Here is an 18,960-nt window from a genome sequence, read left to right on the forward strand (position 1 = left end):
ACTAACTAGGACATTAAGCATATCTACAAATTTGTGTATACTAGTATACATTTCAAAGTAGTAACATTCTTTGTACATATTCTTGTGAATTCAGTTATATATTTTTATCAAAGGAACTATAAAGTGTTTTAGAAATAAAGACATGATGTACTCATTGCTACATTTTCTCATAAAAATGCTTTCTTACATTTAGATTACCTCTCTAGTGACCTTGCAGCTATTAACCCTGGTTGGCCATGATGATCAGCTTGATGGACCAAAATACAAATGCACAGTATCTCTAGACTTCATCAGAGCTATCGCTAGGTAAGCATAGAGTAATTGTGAACATAAAATGTCTTGGATTATGTAAATTATATACTAAATATAAAAATTAATGTAATGTCATTAGTCATTTAAGCAAGGAAAGATTATTTAAGTACCACGAATGAATAAGTTTCACTGTAAAATGAACCCTCTCATCAAATTTACAAATGGCATAAAATTGGGAGAATTAGCTCATATGTTGGATGGCAAAAATTAAGATTCTGAAAGACAACAGAATGGAAAAATGGTCCCATAGTAGGAAGGTCAGATTTAACAACAGTTAACTACAAAAAAACTCTCCTATGTGATAAAACAAGGTGGGAGAGACTTGGCTTAAGTTCTGGGTATTTGAGCTGACTACATGGTTTTAAAAATCCTGGTGTCTCTCATTTAAGGGGTGTAATAGGTCTGTCTACTATGGTGTTGCCTTAGGCAGGCCAAATCTGGTGTTCGGTGCTTGGAGTTTTAAGAGGGGCATTAAAAAATGGGTATATGCTGAGGAGAAGGCAGGAGGACAGTGGTAGAATGAGGAGAACCATGTCTGACTGAGGGACAGGGTATGAGAAAAAACCTTATGAAGGATATGGTAGCCGTCTCAGGTATTTCAGGGGTTGTCATGTACAAAATGGATGGAACTAATTCTGAGTAATCATAGAGCATTAGAAGTTCTAGGAAAGAACTGTTTGTCGAAATGAGAGCTGTCTAAAAATGTAACGCGTTCTCACAAAGAGGTGTATTTGCTGTTAGGGAAAATGTTCCATCCATTTTATATGAGTAAATTACTTCATCTCATGGTTGCAGCTGGATAACAATCTGTTAGGACTTGTAGTAGAAGGGGTAATGTGAATGTAGACTGGAATGTGGCAAAAGATAATCCATAAAACAGTGCTTCCCAGCCTTTTTGAATATGATAATTTTATTTTAATATCCTTTTAAAATTAATCATGAGAGTATGTACATTTATTTCAAATTAATAACACATAGACATGAAACATTATTTATTCAGGCTAAAAACAGTGCTTGACATTATGGATTTGCAGATCTCTAATGAATTGAAGTTCTAAAGTGTACAGGTTAGCAGCCTGTACTCTGAAATTTCTTCTGAATTAAAAGATCTGTGATTATATGATGCAGGTATTTGAGGTATTTTGGCATGTAGACTCTAAAACATAAAATAAGGTTTTTGAAATGTGTTGTTACAATAAAATTGGGCAAATTTTTACACAGAAGAAATTGAGCAAAATATTTTTTGACTGTATTCAGTATGACCATAAGGCAATAACTTTCTTTTTCCAAACAATGATATTAATAATTCTGTATCTAAGAGCCTACATCAAAGGCATAACTTTTGAATGAAGCACCTTTATTTCAGCAATTTTGTCATTGCTTTAAATGTGTTGAGTCGTGCACCAGCATAATCATGAACAGGGCAGAGATTTGTGAATGCTCAGTATGGAGAATATACAGTGAACCAAACTGAATTGGGCTTTAATTAATCCACAGTATCAGTGATGTTAGACCCATCCAGAGAAATGCACTTCCATTTACCTCTTCAGAAGGGAGCAGGGAATGTAGACCTGGAATTTTGCCCCAGACCTTGGCAATTCTGTGATTTGCTTTGTTAACTTTGTTTTCTTATTCTTCCTCACTTTCTATGGACAGTGTCCAAAGAGTAACTACCTCTGTCTTTCCACATCGGCACTCTTCCACTCTCCTAACATTCTGCCATAATGAAAACCTGATTATTACCTGGGGATGTTCCTTCCCCCAGAGTTCTCTGTAGTGGTAGCTACTTATTTCTCAAACCCCAACCAGGGCTGCGGGGTTCCTAGCATCATTTTTCCTTGTTGCCACTTCCAGATTGTTACTAACCTCAAATGCTTATAAAAATAGGGGCTTTTTTGAGACTCATACAATCTGGCTCTATTTCCCTCTTCTCCTATGGTTGATTATTATCAACAACCTCCTAACCATACCACCTCATGTACTGAAGACTGGAGTACATGGTTCACAGACTTCTTTTCAACCTAGATTCTTGACTCTATTCAGACCACAGATCCTAACATCTGTATGCACTATGTTTGGATTCACTCTGTTTCACAGAACAAATTAAGACCAGAAGTTGAGAACTCCTTCAACTGCCTGCATTGGTGCCAATCTTCTTTCTTTTTCAGCAGGGTGAGTCCCTCTTCCTATCTGAGGCGGATTCTTCCACCTCTGCTCTCCCCATTTCCCCGGGACACTTTTTATTCCTGAGGCTCTTTGTCCACTCTGTGGCATCTAACACTGTAGGCTTCTTGCTCTGTTTTTCTTAAAACTGTTTTCTCTTACAGCCCATGGTTACAGTCTCTTTATTCTTTGGCTGTTTGTTTTTTGTTGTTTGTTTTCTTGTTTTTTGTTTGTTTTATAAAGCACATTTGTTAGCTTATCCTATCCACCCTACCTTTAAATGTGGCTGGTCCTTGAGGCTTGGCTCTTTTTTCATATATTTTTTTCCTAGTCAGTTTTAGTATACTCATGACTTTAACACCATCTATAGATTAATAATTCTTTAATTGTCAAGGCCAGACTTTTCTTCCAATATTTCTTTCCTTTATTGGATGTTTCCCAGTTATATCAATACATTTCCAAAACTGAACTCAGAAATTCTAACCTCTACTTCTGCCTGCCAACAAAAACGTAATGATCCAGCTTTCATCCCATGTCCTTATTTCAGTGATCAGCACTGCAGTCTGCCATGTTTCACAGGCTGAAATCAAGGGTTCTTGACATTGCTCTCTCTCACACTCTCCGTATCCAAGCATTAGTCCTGCTGAGCCTAGAAGTCCCACCTATTGATCTCAAAGTCATTCACTTTTACCACTTGTACTGTTATCCCTCTAGACCAAGCCACCACAACCTCTTCTCTAGTAACCTCTTAATTAGTCTCCTATCTACTTTAATTTGTTGTCCACACTATAGCCAAAATGACCTTATAAAAATGTAATGTCACCCTGCTACTTAAGTCTTTAATAGTTTTATATAACTCTAAATAGGAATAAAAACAGAATCTTTCTTTTTTTTTTTTTTATACAATACGTTTATTTTATTTATTTATTTATTTATTTATTTTTTAATATATTTTATTGATATTTTACAGAGAGGAAGGGAGAGGGATAGAGAGCTAGAAACATCGATGAGAGAGAAACATCGATCAGCTGCCTCCTGCACACCACCCACTGGGGGTGTGCCCGCAATCAAGGTACATGCCCTTGACCGGAATCGAACCCGGGACCCTTCATTCCGCAGGCTGATGCTCTATCCACTGAGCCAAACCGGTTTTGGCTGAAAACAGAATCTTAAAATAGCCTACAAGGGCCCAGTGATCTGGCCCTGGCTTTGTGCCCTGCCATGTCTGGCACACACGTCTTCTCTCCTAGGTATTTGTACTTCAATCTGTCTGGCTTTTTCAGTTCTTCATATTCACTTTGTGATCCCCATCTTTGCATATATGTGGCAAAGATGGGAATCCAACTCCTCCTCTCCGTTAGCTAATGGCTGAAGAAACCTCAAGTATACCATGACAATCATCCAACCTCCAGCCCCCCACAGTCATACAGCTCCCATTGTCATGTTCTAATAATTAGAATTTTAACTAATTAACTTAATAATTAGAATTCATCTTTCTCCAGTATAAGTACACGAAACTCAGAGACTGTGTTTGTGTCAATCCCCACTTTATTTCAAACCTAGCACAATGCTTTAAACTTAGTATATGCTAAATATATAAATTTTGCATGTTTTCCTATAGTGATTAGCAATAAAACTTCAGATGAAAGGGGACCATTGTGGGCTTGTCTTTTGGGGCAGCAAGAAGGGACCTAAAGAGGCAAAGTCTCATTCCATATTCGAGGCCTGGTGGAGAAAGGAGATCCCAAGTATAGTTGCCAAAAGAGAGGTAGGTAGGCCTATATCCAGACACTTGTGGCAGAGAACCAACAATTAGATCACAGGACACAACCTAAATGTCCAAAATAAGGGAATGGATCAGTAATTTATTGTAAATTCTTATTTAAAGAAACACTATGTAGTTATTAAAAAATCATACTTTTCAAGGATAAGAACATGGAGTTAAATGGTTAAATATGAGCTTAAGTGGATAAAGCAGTTATTTATAAAGTATATACAAGGAAAACCTAAGGGAACAGAATGATGGTCAAAATTGTCAGTTGCTGCCAAGAAATTAAGTGGAGTCTATCCAATTTAACGATACAGCAGTCATTTATATCTTTATCAGGGACACTTTCAGGAATACAGTGGGTGGATGTCAGATTATAGTGTATTTAAATAGTACTTATAAGAAAGTAGAAGCAGCAAATAGAGAAAATGTCTTTATTTAACATTTATTGTGTTATTATAATCATTGTGCTAGGCCAGTGGTCAGTAAACTGCGGCTCGCAAGCCACATGCGGCTCTTAGGCCCCTTGAGTGTGGCTCTTCCACAAAATACCACGGCCTGGGCCAGTCTATTTTGAAGAAGTGACGTTATAAGAAGTTTAAGTTTAAAAAATTTGGCTCTCAAAAGAAATTTCAATCGTTGTACTGTTGATATTTGGCTTTGTTGACTAATGAGTTTGCTGACCACTGTGCTAGGTTTTGTGGATATAGCAACAAGTATAACAGATCTCTGTTCTATCCCCCTGAGCCTATAATCTAGAATGTTTTGCCATAAAGAGGAAGAGAGAGGATTATTACCTATTAAAGGTATTGTGAGAGGGTCATTATTTTTTTAAAGATTTGAGCATATTTAGGTGGTGATGGGAAAGGACTGCTAGGGAAGGAAAGTTAATAATACACATCAGAGAGAGATTAATTTAAAGCATCATAAAGTCCTTGGAATGGTATATAAGCATGGGGTTTAGGAAGAAATAGCCTTAGCTGAGGAGGAGAATCCTTTTGCATTAAAACAAGAGGAAAAGTGTATTCAGATAGAGTTGAGTGTCAAGCTTTGGTAGTAAGAAGTTGAGGGAATTCTGATCTGAGGTTCCTATTTTACCTGTATAGGAAGGGGGAAAATTCAGACTAAATTCAGAAGTGGTAACAGTTTGAGAGGAATATAGATATTTCGAATAGCTGCTGTGGGGAAGGGAAAGAAACTGCTGACAAGGAAAGCAACTTGCTGAGAGTGTTGAGGCCCCAGTTGAGGTTCCTGACCTTGAATTTACAGTGGCAGCGATATGTGAAACTTGTGATCTCCAACAGCATTCCAGAAATATGGTGGGTACTGGAACAGCAAAAGAATATAATTGAAATCACATAAGATTGGGGTTTTGCCAGGTGAATTCAGTGAGTGCTAGCTAGTGAACACTTGAAGTGTCAAACCGTGGAGTCTAAGCTAGGAGGGGGAGGGAGGAAGAAAGTAAAGCTAATGGAGGGCTAAGTGCCTGGCACATAGATACTCAGTAAGTATTTGTTGATCAGAATAAAATAAAGGGGTATATGAACTGGTTATCTGATAGGTGTTCCAGATAGCTTAAAGGAAGAGTTTGGAGATCAGAGGGTAGAACGTACAAATTTGTTTTTAGAAAAGAACATCTCAGTTTGATCATAGATCATAGAAGACCACTGAAGGTTAAAAAAGACAAGTGTGCAGTGAAGTCACTAAGGCTCATGTAGATCTTGGGATGGAAAGGTAGTCTAAACTGGATGCTACATTATTCAGTGAGTAAGAATGGTGATAAAGGGGCTAGAGGAGATTTCGGAAGATTGCGGCTGGCAGGATAGAGGTGAGGGAGAAGAAGTGAGTGAGTGAGAGTATGAAAAGAGAGTGTGTGGATCTGTGTGGTGTGTGTGAGTGAGTAAGGGTCAGTTAAAGCCCCGTAGGAGCAGCAAGGGCTGGCAGACCAGGCTCTCTTAGACAAGGAGTGACTACCACCGCTGCAGGCACTCCCTGGACTGCGGGACTCCGGCACAGAGCCCACGCCATCTTGAAGGGTAGAACGGCCTTTTTTAAGAATTCATCAGCACCACCAACCAGACAGGCCTTGGAACTGCCCCGCGACCCAGCAGCCACTCCAGCTAAAATCCCGCTGCCCCAACCGCAGACCCGTGGCCCCTAGGATCTCCACCTCCAAAGGTGCATCACTCGGCAGCAATAAGTGCAACCTCCCCCTCCCCAGCGGCGGAACTCCGGACAAAACATTCGCGCGTTTCCAGCACACGCAGACATCCAGGGCACACCACTCTGTAGGCAGCGCCTGGGAGCCATTGGGAGCCCCCGCGGGTGTGATTTTGTACAAACAAGGGTGTGCGGCCCTGCAGTAGAAATCCTGAACTCCCTCTTCCTGAATAACTGCCCAGGGACACCCCAGCTGTGCAACTTCAGTGCAAGGGCCCCTCAGAGTGCATCAGAGCTCTGCGCAGGCAAAGGCACCGCCACAGGCATGCATTTCCAAGGAGCAGGACCCCTGAGCCCATCTACCCACAGCACGCTGGGGGAGCAGCTGTGAGACTCTGCTGGGTGTGATTCTGCACAGACAAGGGCACGCTGCCCCACAGTAGAAAATCTGAAATCCCTCTTCCTGAATAACTGCCCACATTCACCCCAGCTGCTCAACCTCAGTGCTAGGACCCCTCAGAGTGCGTCAGAGCTCTGCGCCAGCAAACTCACCTCCACAGATGCAAATTTCCAACAGGCAGGCACCCTGAACCCTTCTACCCACAGGGTGCTCGTGGAAGCCACTGTGAGCTCTCCCTGGGTGTGATCTTGGACAAACGGGCGCACTCCCCCCCAGCAGTAGAAATTCTGAATTCACTCATCCTGGATACCTGCCCACAGGCACCTCAATTACACGGCTACATTGCCAGGGCCCTTCAGTGTGCTTCAGTGTGCCTCGCAGGCAAACGTACCATAGGTGCCCCTGTGAGCCGCCACTGGGAGTGAGCGCCTATCCACCACAGGTGCAGCAGCAAAAGCTGAGTCTGCCCACCCCACAACTACAGAACTCTGGACACCACAGTCACGCCTTTCCAGAGTGCAGGCCCCCTGAGCCCCATCACCCCAACAGATGGTTCTGGGTGCCACTGTGAGTCCCTTCTGGGCACACGTGATTTCAATTAAGGCTGCAGGACAGCAAAAATTGGGACACTCTCCTCCATGGCTGCTGACTTCTAGACACCGCAGTTGTGCCTCTCAAGCTCACAGGCCTACATCAAGAGAACCCAAATAGCTCAAGTAGGGAGCCACACTAGATTACCAAGCCCAGGAGAACTGAGAGATTACACCAGTAGCACCATCCCCAAGAGAACCTGGGTAGCAAAGCAATTGGATCTACAATTAAAACATTACAGGAAAACATGGGAAGACAAAAAAGCAATCCCCAAAGGAAAGAAAAAGAGGAATCACCACGAAGGGAATTAAATGAAATTGAGGCTAGCAGCTTATCAGAGAAAGAATTCAGAGTAATGGTTATAAGGATGTTTAAATGGCTGGATGACAAATACACACAACTCAATGAGAATTATAAGGAGCTGAATGAGAATGTCGCCAGCATGAAAAGGAACCAAGAGGAGATGAAGAATGACATAGCTGCAATAAAGAACACAATGGAAGGCTTAAACAGTAGACGAGAAGAGGCTGAGGACCGCATCAGCAAATTAGAAGACAAGGTAGGAAAAAACACACAAACACAGCAGCAACTGGAAAGAGGACTTAAAAAGCAAGTGGAGAGCCTAAGAGAGCTTTGGGACAACAGAAAACGAAACAATATTTGCATAATAGGGATACCAGAAGGAGAGGAAGAGAAGCAAGGAATAGAAAACCTGTTTGAAGAAATAATGACAGAAAACTTCCCTGATATTGGCAAGAACAAAACCATGCAAGTCCAGGAAGCACATAGAGTCCCAGACAAGATGAACCCTAAAAGACTGACACCAAGACACATTATAATTAAATTGGCAAACACCAACGACAAAGTAAGAATCTTAAAGGCTGCCAGAGAGAGAGAGAAAATTACTTACAAGGATTCTCCTATTAGAATATCAATGGATTTCTCAACAGAAACATTCCAGGCCAGAAGGGAATGGAATGAAATTTACAAAGTGATGCAAAGCAAGGGACTGAACCCAAGAATACTATACCCAGCAAGGCTATCATTCAAAATTGAAGGTGGAATCAGGAGCTTCACAGACAAAAAAGGCCTAAGAGAGTTTATCACTACCAAACGAGCAATGCAAGAAATGCTAAAGGGACTGCTGTAAAAAGAAGAAAGAGAAAGGCAAGAAGAAACAAATATTAAGGAAAAATATGACAACAAACATGTACTTGTCAATAATAACATTAAACGTAAATGGATTAAATGCACCAATCAAAGACATAGGGTAGCTGAATGGATAAGAAAACATGACCCATATATTTGCTGTCTACAAGAGACCCACCTAAGAACAAAGCATTCACACAGACTGAGAGTGAAGGGATGGAAAAACATTTTTCAGGCAAATGGAAATGAGAAAAAAAGCTGGGCTTGCGATACTTATATCTGATAAAATAGACCTCAAAGTAAAGGCCATAACAAGAGATAAGGAAGGCCACTACATAATACTAAAGGGAGCAATTCAACAAGAAGATATAACTCTGGTAAACATATATGCACCCAATACAGGAGTACCCAAATACATAAAACAACTTCTGGAAGATATCAAGGGAGAGATTGATAGCAATACAGTCATAGTAGGGGACTTTAATACCCCACTGACACCACTGGACAAATCAACTAAACAAAAAATCAGCAAAGAAACAGCAATCCTAAATGACACACTAGATCAGATGGACTTAATTGACATCTTTAGAACATTTCACCCCAAAGCTACAGAATATACATTCTTCTCCAGTGCACATGGAACATTTTCAAGGATAGACCACATATTAGGACACAGGCAAAGTCTCTTCAAATTCAAGAAGATAGAAATCATATCAAGCATCTCAGATCACAATGGCATAAAACTGGAAATCAACTACAATTAAAAAAATCTAAAAAAATCAAACACTTGGAGACTAAATAGCATGCTATTAAACAATGACTGGGTTACCAGAGAGATCAAAGAAGAAATAAAAAAAAAACATCATGGCAACAAATGACAATGAAAACACAACAACCCAAAATCTATGGGACACAGCAAAAGCAGTCTTGAGCCCTAACTGGTTTGGCTCAGAGGATAGAGTGTCGGCCTGCGGACTAAAGGGTCCCAGGTTCGATTCCGGTCAAGGGCATGTACCTGGGTTGCGGGCACATCCCCAGTGGGGGGCGTGCAGGAGGCAGCTGATCGATGTCTCTCTCTCATCGATGTTTCTAACTTTCTATCCCTCTCTCTTCCTCTCTGTAAAAAATCAATAAAATATATTTTAAAAAAAAAAGCAGTCTTGAGAGGGAAGTTCATATCTCTACAAGCCTACTGCAAAAAAACAAGAAACAATGGTAATAAATTATCTAACCCTATAACTCAAAGAGTTAGAACGAGAGCAACAAGAAAAGCCCAGTGTAAGCAGAAGGAAGGAAATAATAAAGATCATAGCAGAGATAAACAACATAGAGACCAAAGAAACAATACAAAAGATCAACAAAACCAAGAGTTGGTTCTTTGAAAGGATAAACAAGATTGATGAACCTCTCGCCAGGCTCACCAAGAAGCAAAGAGAGAGGACCCAAATAAACAAAATCAGAAATGAAAGAGGAGAAATAACAACAGACCCCACAGAAATACAAAGAATTGTTAAAAAATATTATGAACAACTCTATTCAAACAAACTGGACAACCTGGAGGAAAAGAACATATTCCTAGAAAAATACAACCTTCCAAAACTCAATCAGGAAGAATCTAAAAATCTCAATAGGCCGATAACTATGGAAGAAATTGAAGCAGTCATTAAAAAGCTTCCAGCAAACAAAAGCCGGGGGCCAGATGGCTTCACGGGAGTTTCACCAAACATTCAAAGAAGAACTAAAACCTATCTTCCTCAGACAACTGCAAAAAATTCAAGAGGAAGGAACACTTCCAAGCTCATTCTATGAAGCCAGCATCACCCTAATACCAAAATCAGATAAAGACAACACAATGAAAGAGAATTACAAGCCAATATCCCTCATGAACATAGATGCCAAAATCCTCAACAAAATTCTAGCAAATCGGATCCAGCAGTACATCAGAAAGATCATACACTATGACCAAGTAGGATTTATCCCAGGAATGCAAGGATGGTACAATATCCACAAATCAATAAACGTGATACATCACATAAACAAATTGAAAGATAAAAATCACATAGTCATATCAATTGATGCAGAAAAAGCATTTGACAAAATCAAACACCCATTTTTGATAAAAACTCTCAGCAAGGTGGGAATAGAAGGATCATACCTCAACATAATAAAAGCCATATATGACAAACCCACAGCCAACATACTCAATGGGCAAAAATTAAAACCATTTCCCCTAAGAACAGGAGCAAGCCAGGGATGCCCGCTTTCACCACTCCTGTTTGACACAGTTCTGGGAGTATTAGCCATTGCGATTAGACAAGAAGAAGAAATAAAAGGCATCCAAATTGGAAAAGAAGTAAAACTGTCCTTATTCGCAGATGACATAATACTGTACATAGAAAACCGTAAAGACTCCATCAAAAAATTAGTAGACTTAATAAATGAATTCAGCAATGTAGCAGGATACAAAATCAATGCCAAGAAATCTATGGCATTTCTATACATAAACAGGGAACTTACAGAAAGAGAGACTAAGAAAACAATCCCATTTACCATCGCACCAAAAAAATTAAGATACCTAGGAATAAACTTAACTAAGGAGGTAAAAGACCTCTACTCAGAAAACTACAGGACATTTTAAAAAAAGATAAATACATAAATAGATGGAAGAGCATACCTTGTTCATGGATTGGTAGAATCAACATCATTATAATGTCCATACTACTCAAAGCAATCTATAGATTCAAAGCACTCCCCATTTAAATACCAACGGAATATTTCACAGACCTAGAAAGAACTCCAAAAATTCATCTGGAATAAAATAAAACCCTGAATAGCCACAGCAATCCTGAGAAAGAAGAACAAAGTAGGAGGGATCTCAATACCAGATTTCAAGCTGTATTACAAAGCCACTGTTCTCAAAACAGCCTGGTATTGGCACAAGAATAGACATATAGACCAATGCAACAGAATAGAGAACCCAGATATTGACCCAAACCACTATGCTCAATTAATATTTGACAAAGGAGGCATGAACATACAATGGAGTCAAGACAGTCTCTTCAGTAAATGGTGTTGGGAAAAATGGACAGATACATCCAAAACAATGAAACTAGACCACCAACTTACACCATACACAAAAATTAACTCAAAATGGATACAGGTCTTAAACATAAGATGGGAAACCATAAAAATACTAGAAGTATCCACAGGCAGAGAAATCTCAGACATAAGCCAAAGCAATTTCTTCACTTATACCACTCCTAGGGCAATGGGAGCTAAAGAGAAAATAAACAAATGGGACTACATCAAAATAAAAAGCTTTTGCACAGCAAAAGAAATCATCAAGAAAACAACAAGAAACCCCACTGTATGGGAGAGCATATTTGCAAATGTTATCACTGATAAAGGTTTAATCTCCAATATTTACAGGGAACTCATACAACTCAATCAAAGGAAGATAAACGACCCAATAAAAAAATGGGCAATGGACCTATATAGGTACTTTTTGAAAGAAGACAGAAGGAAGGCCAAGAGACATATGAAAATATGCTCAAAGTCATTAATTATCCAAGAGATGCAAATCAAAACGACAATGCGGTACCATTTCACACTTGTCAGGATGGCAATCATCAACAAATCAACAAACAACAAGTGCTGGCGAGGATGCAGAGAAAAAGGAGCCTTCGTGCACTGCTGGTGGAAATGCAAACTGGTGCAGCCACTGTGGAGAACAGTATGGAGTTTCCTCAAAAAACTAGAAATGGAACTGCCATTTGACCCACTAATTCCACTTCTAGGAATATATCCTAAGAAACTAGAAACACCAATCGGAAAGGATATATACACCCCTATCTTCATAGCAGCACAATTTACAATAGCTAAGATTTGGAAACAGCCTAGGTGCCCGTCAACAGATGAGTGGATCAGAAAACTATGGTACATCTACACAATGCAATACTATGCTGCTATAAAAAAGAAGGAATTCTTACCATTTTCAGCAGCCTGGATGGAAATGGAGAGCATTATGCTAAGTGAAATAAGCCAGTCAGTGAAAGAAAAATACCACATGATCTCACTCATTTATGGATAATAAAGAACATTATAAACTTATGAACAAAAAGATAGATGCAGAGGCAGTAAAGCATCAAACAGTCAAATTACAACAGGAAGGTTGGGGAGAGGGGGGAGATAAGAGATCAACCGAAGGACTTGTATGCATGCAGGTAATCATAGCCAATGGACACAAGACACTGGGGGGTGAGGGCATGTATGGGAGTGGGGTGTGGGGGGCAATGGGAAGATAAGTACACATGTAATACCTTAATCATTTTAAAAAAATGAAAAAAAAATGGGGCTAGAGGATGGTGAATGGAATGGTCTAAGTCTCAGAGGAGCAGAGCTTTTTTGCACAAGGACTTAACCCCACCTGACAGGACTACCTGGGGTACAGGAGAGAGTCTAAACCTCATTGGGAAGAGTTAAAGAAAAGGGTTGGTTCCTAAAGTTTAGCTAGCCCAGAAGAGGGAAAAAAAAAATCATGGAAGAGATAGAGGTCATAGAGACCAAGGAACAGTGGAAAGATTTGGACAGAGGAACAGTGGAAAGATTTGGACAGAGAAGCAACAGGAGACTGGTCCTACCTAGAAAGGGAGCCCAGGATACAGAGGTAGAGTATGGGGCAAAACAGATGACTGAGCAGCTTATTAAATATTGTCCTTGGACTGTACCTAATATGAATGGTAGTTCTAGGTTTCCAGTTTGTTTTTCCTCCATAGTCAGTGTGAAGGCAGTACAATATAACTTAAGATTACAAATTGAAGTTGTACAGTTGCAAATTGTCAGAAGAACCAAACTAGAAAAGAATTAAACTGCCCACCAAAGTAAAAGGAAATAAAATAGCACCCCATGAGAAAGAAGTATTTTGGTGTTATAAAAGAATCCACAAAATGAAATGAAAAGATAAAGGCTAAATTAAATTCATAGCTATATACCATGTAATTAATTTGTATTAAAATATTGCAAATTCTGATTTAAGAATTATTCCTGGGCAAATTGTCACCAACACTGTTTGTGTTGATCCTATTTTCTTTTAGATACTTACTTTAGAAAATAATTAATTTGGATTCTATGAAAGAATCTCCTGTCTATATAAAAATTATCCCCAAAACTTAAAAATGTCTTTATATAAATCTAACTAGTGGCCCAGTGCATGGATTCATGCACATTGAAAGGAAATGAATTAGAAGAAATAACAACATGATATAACAACAACAAAACAAGATATAAAAACAACAAAACATGATATACAAATAACACTGATAAAAACAATGACTGATAAACTGATTAAACTTATTCTAATATCTCCCTGTATACCACATTAAGAGTAACAACATTTTCAGAGTGCTTAACTAATTTCCCTTGTGATGGAGTATTTACAACACATCATATGCTCTTCGAACTCGAAAGAAAGCAATGTATAACTGACCATGTCTGAAAACGGGTTCAGGTAGGAATATTCCTACTCTGTCTAGATTGGCACCAGCAAGAGCTTTATATGTATCACGCATGTGTGAGTCAATGTTTATTTTTAAATTGCCAGTGCGCATCATATGTACTGTCCGGTTTGGTTAGTCCAGGCATCCTCAAACTACGGCCCGTGGGCCACATGCAGCCCGCCAAGGACATTTATCGGACATTTATCGGGCCCGCCGGGTGCCGTTGCCTGTCCTGCTTAGCAGCCAACTCGTCCCGGGCCCGCAGTGCGCATAGAAATTCGTTCATAGTTTTTTTTTAAAACTATAGTCCAGCACTCCAACGGTCTGAGGGACAGTGAACTGGCCCCCTGTTTAAAAAGTTTGAGGACCCCTGGGTTAGTCGGTTGGATGGTTGGACGAACGATGGTCAGTCCCTTAGCCTTTTATATAGAGAGATACGCATCTGAAACCATGAAAAACGGGAGAAAGTACTTGCAGAGTACATAACTCCCTTTGTAAGTTAAACTTTCTTTAGGCCAGCGGGTGGGGGTCTGTGGTTGAGCAGTGACCTTCAACAGCATGTGCCAGGGTTATGGGCTCAATCCCCAGTAGGGGGCTTGCAGGAGGCAGCCGATCAATGATTCTCATCATTGATGTTTCTATCTCTCTCTCCCTCTCTCCCTTCTTTTCTGAAATCAATATAAATATACTTTAAAAAAGCAAACAAACTTTCTTTAATGTGAATTGTCTGTCTCCAAGTCCTTAAAGCACGAAGTTATCTTTGGAATATGTTACATAATTTTTGATGTTGCCCTTGTGGCTATTCTGTCAAATTCTTCCATGTCTTAGAATAATATATTTGGGGATCAGTTGCCAAGTCATCTGTTTATATTGGGGGATGGTGGGACAATAGAGAAAGGTAGTCATACATGTTGAGCAGCAAATGTTTTTTAAGGGAATGATCTTACATATCCTTTTCCTGATTAATTTAATTTTTAATAAAAAAGGTTTTAACTGTATGATTCAGTTTGCTTGAATACTTCCCAGTGGCAAAGCAGAGTAGAATATCATGCAGCTTTTATAAATGAATACATTTAAATGCTTAGTATTTTTAAATCAGTTCATTCATTCTATTAAAGAAAATTTTATTGCACAAACTGTGCTATAGTTAGACAAATAGATTACTAAGTAAAATAAGGAGTCCTACCAGTAACAAATATTTTAATTTGCGTTTTTTCTTTTCTAGTTTTAGTCTGTTATACAAACAATTATCCTTAGCTGTCACAACATAGTACAATTCTCTGCTCTCCTTTCCCCTCTTAATGTAGGTATCTCTTCATATTGATCATTTTGTATGGCTATGTAATATTCTATCAAATGTATTCTAATCCCATAGTATTGGAAGTTAAATTATTTTAATCTTTTGCTTCTTCTAAACTTCCTTTTTCACCCAATGCCAAAGAAAAATGACATTAAAACAGCATTAAGTTTACCTTATCACTTAAGGATTATAACCTTAAGATCCAGTCATTATGGGGAAAGGTGCCTGGAGAGATGTACAAATTTCACTCCCCTTTTTACCTGTGGTTAAAAATAGCTACTATGTTTTCTTCTAAGATCCTCTGAAACACATCTTTTTAACCAATACCATGATTTAAAAAAACAAAAAGTGATTTGTTAGTGGTACCTTGTTGCTAGTAATTTTGACCAAGGTAGCGGTTAGAGGTGTTCTAGAACTGAATGAAAGAAAAACACATAAAACTAAAATAGCTTTTATGGTATATAACTATATCATTTGTAGTTTTATGCCTGAGATAAGATTTAAAAATTTTTAGTACCTATTTTTAGTTGTTTTTTTACTGCTAGTTATAATAAGATTGTTTTGGCAGTGTTTTTATGCATTTGGAAAGGTTAAGTATTCTTCAGAGAGGCACAGTTGTAATAAGACAATTAAGGTATTTTTTAGTCCATCATTAGGTACCACAATATCCATAGAATCTCATTTCAGCTATTTTTAAATGTTTTTTTCATAAGCAGTATCTATACTTCCACATTCCAAATTTTAAAAAATATTTGATATGTCAGTCATTTGCTTAGAAACATTTTTAGAAAGCATATTATAAAATGATAGACAAAAACATTAATTGGTGATGATTTAATAAATAAGAACATGCAATTAGTGAATCTTTAGAAGGCTATTCTCACATGGATGATTATTTTTGTAGAATTGAATACTTTAAGGCTTTAATTTTATACTTATTGCTAGATCATTATATCTAATTATTTTGACCATTTATTCAAATAATAAACCTCTAAGTCTGAATATTTATAGTGAAGAATGAGTTTGGAGAAAGGAAAATAATTATATGTCTTTCTTTCCCTGCTATTTTATTCTGCCTGCTACCAGAGTACAAAAATATACATTCACATCGTCTGTTGTAGTGTATTCTTGGATCATACAGATTTAGTTACAATACACACACAGGTCAGCCAGTGTTAAAAGATTGAAAAGAATGAAAACTACAAATGAGGACAGATGAGCTATGCATTCTGTAATGATAAAACAGGTGTTTTGGAAGATAAACAGTATTCAAAAGCAAAAAAGATTTAAATACTTTTGCATCTCTAATTACTTTATTCTGGTTATTAGACAAAAAGCAAATAGCTTTCAAATGAAATCTAAACTGTCTGTAGTATAATTGAAATGCAGAATGTTGAATAGTTCTAACTTCATTCCCTTTTTTTAGAAAAACAAACTTCATGAGAGGGAAAATAAACTTTTTAAAGAAACTCTTTTCCTAGTAACATTTTGAAAATGTCAGTTCTATCATGGTGCTTTTGACAGCACCATAGGATTATTCACCATCAGTTGTGAATTATTTTGCATGTGTTTCCCAGAATCATACATGTAAAGCTGAGCAGTCTGGGGGGTGAGGATGCTAACCTATTATCTGTTTTTGTTTATAGGACGGTGAACTTTGACATAATAAAATACTTGTATGATTTCTTGTGAAAACAAGCTTCAGAGCCATATGGACACTGTGACAATGACTAAGCCAAGCTGTGTTCATCCAACTACTTAGTTGGCCAGGGAGAGGAGTTCTTTGGCTCTACTGGATTTGTCCAGACAGGTGCTGGCCCAGCATGGAATCTGATGAAAATACTCTGATTGGTCTGGGTGGATGTGAGCAGAAGACTATTTACCAGGGACCCTGGAGTATTTGGAAGCAATGTGTTAATTATAAACAGCAGGGTTTGAGCACAATCTGTTCTACTCTTAATGATGTTATCTTAACACTGAAATTGCCTGAAACCCATTTACTTAGGACTACATTTTGCTGTGAACCATCCCCTGCGCTTTGAAGGTGCCAGCAGCCCTTGTATATAAGCCCAGTCTTTCCACTTCCTCTCCACAGGAGCCTCTGCAGTTGCTTGCCAGACCAGATTTTCCTAAGGCCACTGTTTTAAAAGATCATAGTTGCAAAATATAATAAATAGAGGTGTGCTTTTTTAAAAAATCCAAGCTTGTACGTGCGTATCTTTCACCCTGCTTTTCTTAAAAGGCCAAGGTAGTTTGATCAGATCTAGGTCAACTTTCCATCTCTAAGCCTACTTTAACTAGGGTGCTTGTATGAGGTTTATCTGGTTATTCTTGCCATTAACCACCCAACCTAGCTTTTTAAATACTCATGATACTTTTCTTTTTTTAATCATTGAACTTTAAAGTTCCACAATAAATTTTTTTCCTGTTGGATCAATGAACCTTAAGGCTGATTTTCTTGTCCATACTTTTAAAACAGCTTTCTGTCAGCATTTGAATATTTGAAAATTGTTTTGAACAGATTTAAAGTGCATAATTATAGAGCCTAGTTTAAATTTCAGTGGCATTTTACTCTCTCATTCCTTTCTTGAAGAAAAAGGCTCACAGTGAGCACTCCTGGATAGGAAGCCTTTTAAAAATGTAGTGGTTATCTGATACTTTCTGGATCAAAGAAAACAAGTAGTTGTCTACTTACATTTATTTAGTGGTAATGAATAGAGGGGGAAAAACTGGACTTCCTTTGTTTCTCCCTACATAAGACAGCAAGGGTAGACTTTCTTGCCCAAAAGATGACATCCACAATGAGTGATAGAGCACTTACACCCTGAGTCCCTTGTTCCACAGAAGATGGTGAAATTTTTTGTTCTACAAGATGTTTAGAGAAGCCAGAATCAGGGCAAAGCCATGTGCATTGCAAATGCAGGCTTAGATTTCCTGCACATAGAAATCCATGTGTCATTAAAGTAGTGAGGAAAGAGTCAAGAAATAAAATGGAGTCATTATAGTCAAGCTGCTAAATTACTAAAATGAAGTAGGTTGAGGCAAGAGAAAACGATTGTATCCTTGCTTTAGCCTGTGGACTTAAAATTTGAATTTTTTAGTAGTCTGTCAATGTCTCTCTCTCTCTCTCTCTCTCTCTCTCTATATATATATATATATATATATATATATATGTATATATATATATATATATATATATATATGGCCTGTATGTAGATCATTCTCTGAATAACTTAGGAAAGAATGTTCATGTGTCCAGACCACCTGACACCTGTTATCCAGATCACCTGACATCCATTATCCAGACCACCAGACAAAGATTACCATTTTGGACCAATCCAGAAGCTAAGAATGCAGGACTGATTTTTTTTTTTCTTCTTTCTCAAGAATATACTTTTTACTGTTAAGAGCTCTCAATTTTTCTCTTTTCTTTGGAACTCTCTTGATATTGTTATAATTTAACCCAGTTATTAATTAACTGGAAAGGAAGAGAGGGAAGGCCGAATATTATATGCATGCCCAGTAAATCCTAAAGGGGAGAGAGTGCTTGTCAGTTATACCTGGGAGCAGAGCATTGGCAGGCATTTAGGCATGGCCACTGCAAGGGCCGGAAGATTTAATA

General features: G+C 38.4%; 1 protein-coding gene across 2 annotated transcripts in view; it reads left to right on the forward strand.

Moving 5' to 3' along the window:
* ORC5 (origin recognition complex subunit 5) overlaps positions 1-17,778 on the forward strand; it is an 82,665-nt gene extending 64,887 nt beyond the window's left edge. Inside the window, exons 13-14 of one of the 2 annotated variants that reach the window (XM_080665919.1) lie at positions 194-306; positions 16,985-17,778. In XM_080665919.1, the coding sequence (XP_080522045.1) occupies positions 194-306; positions 16,985-17,030 (159 nt within the window). In that variant the 3' untranslated portion in view covers positions 17,031-17,778. Of the gene's footprint in view, positions 1-193; positions 307-2,409; positions 2,485-16,984 lie in introns of those variants that run through there. The other variant, XM_080665920.1, reaches the window with a different exon arrangement.
* The last annotated feature ends 1,182 nt before the right edge of the window (positions 17,779-18,960 follow it).

This window comes from Plecotus auritus (assembly GCF_963455305.1).
Source record: "Plecotus auritus genome assembly, chromosome: 4".
Classification (NCBI taxonomy): domain Eukaryota; kingdom Metazoa; phylum Chordata; class Mammalia; order Chiroptera; family Vespertilionidae; genus Plecotus; species Plecotus auritus.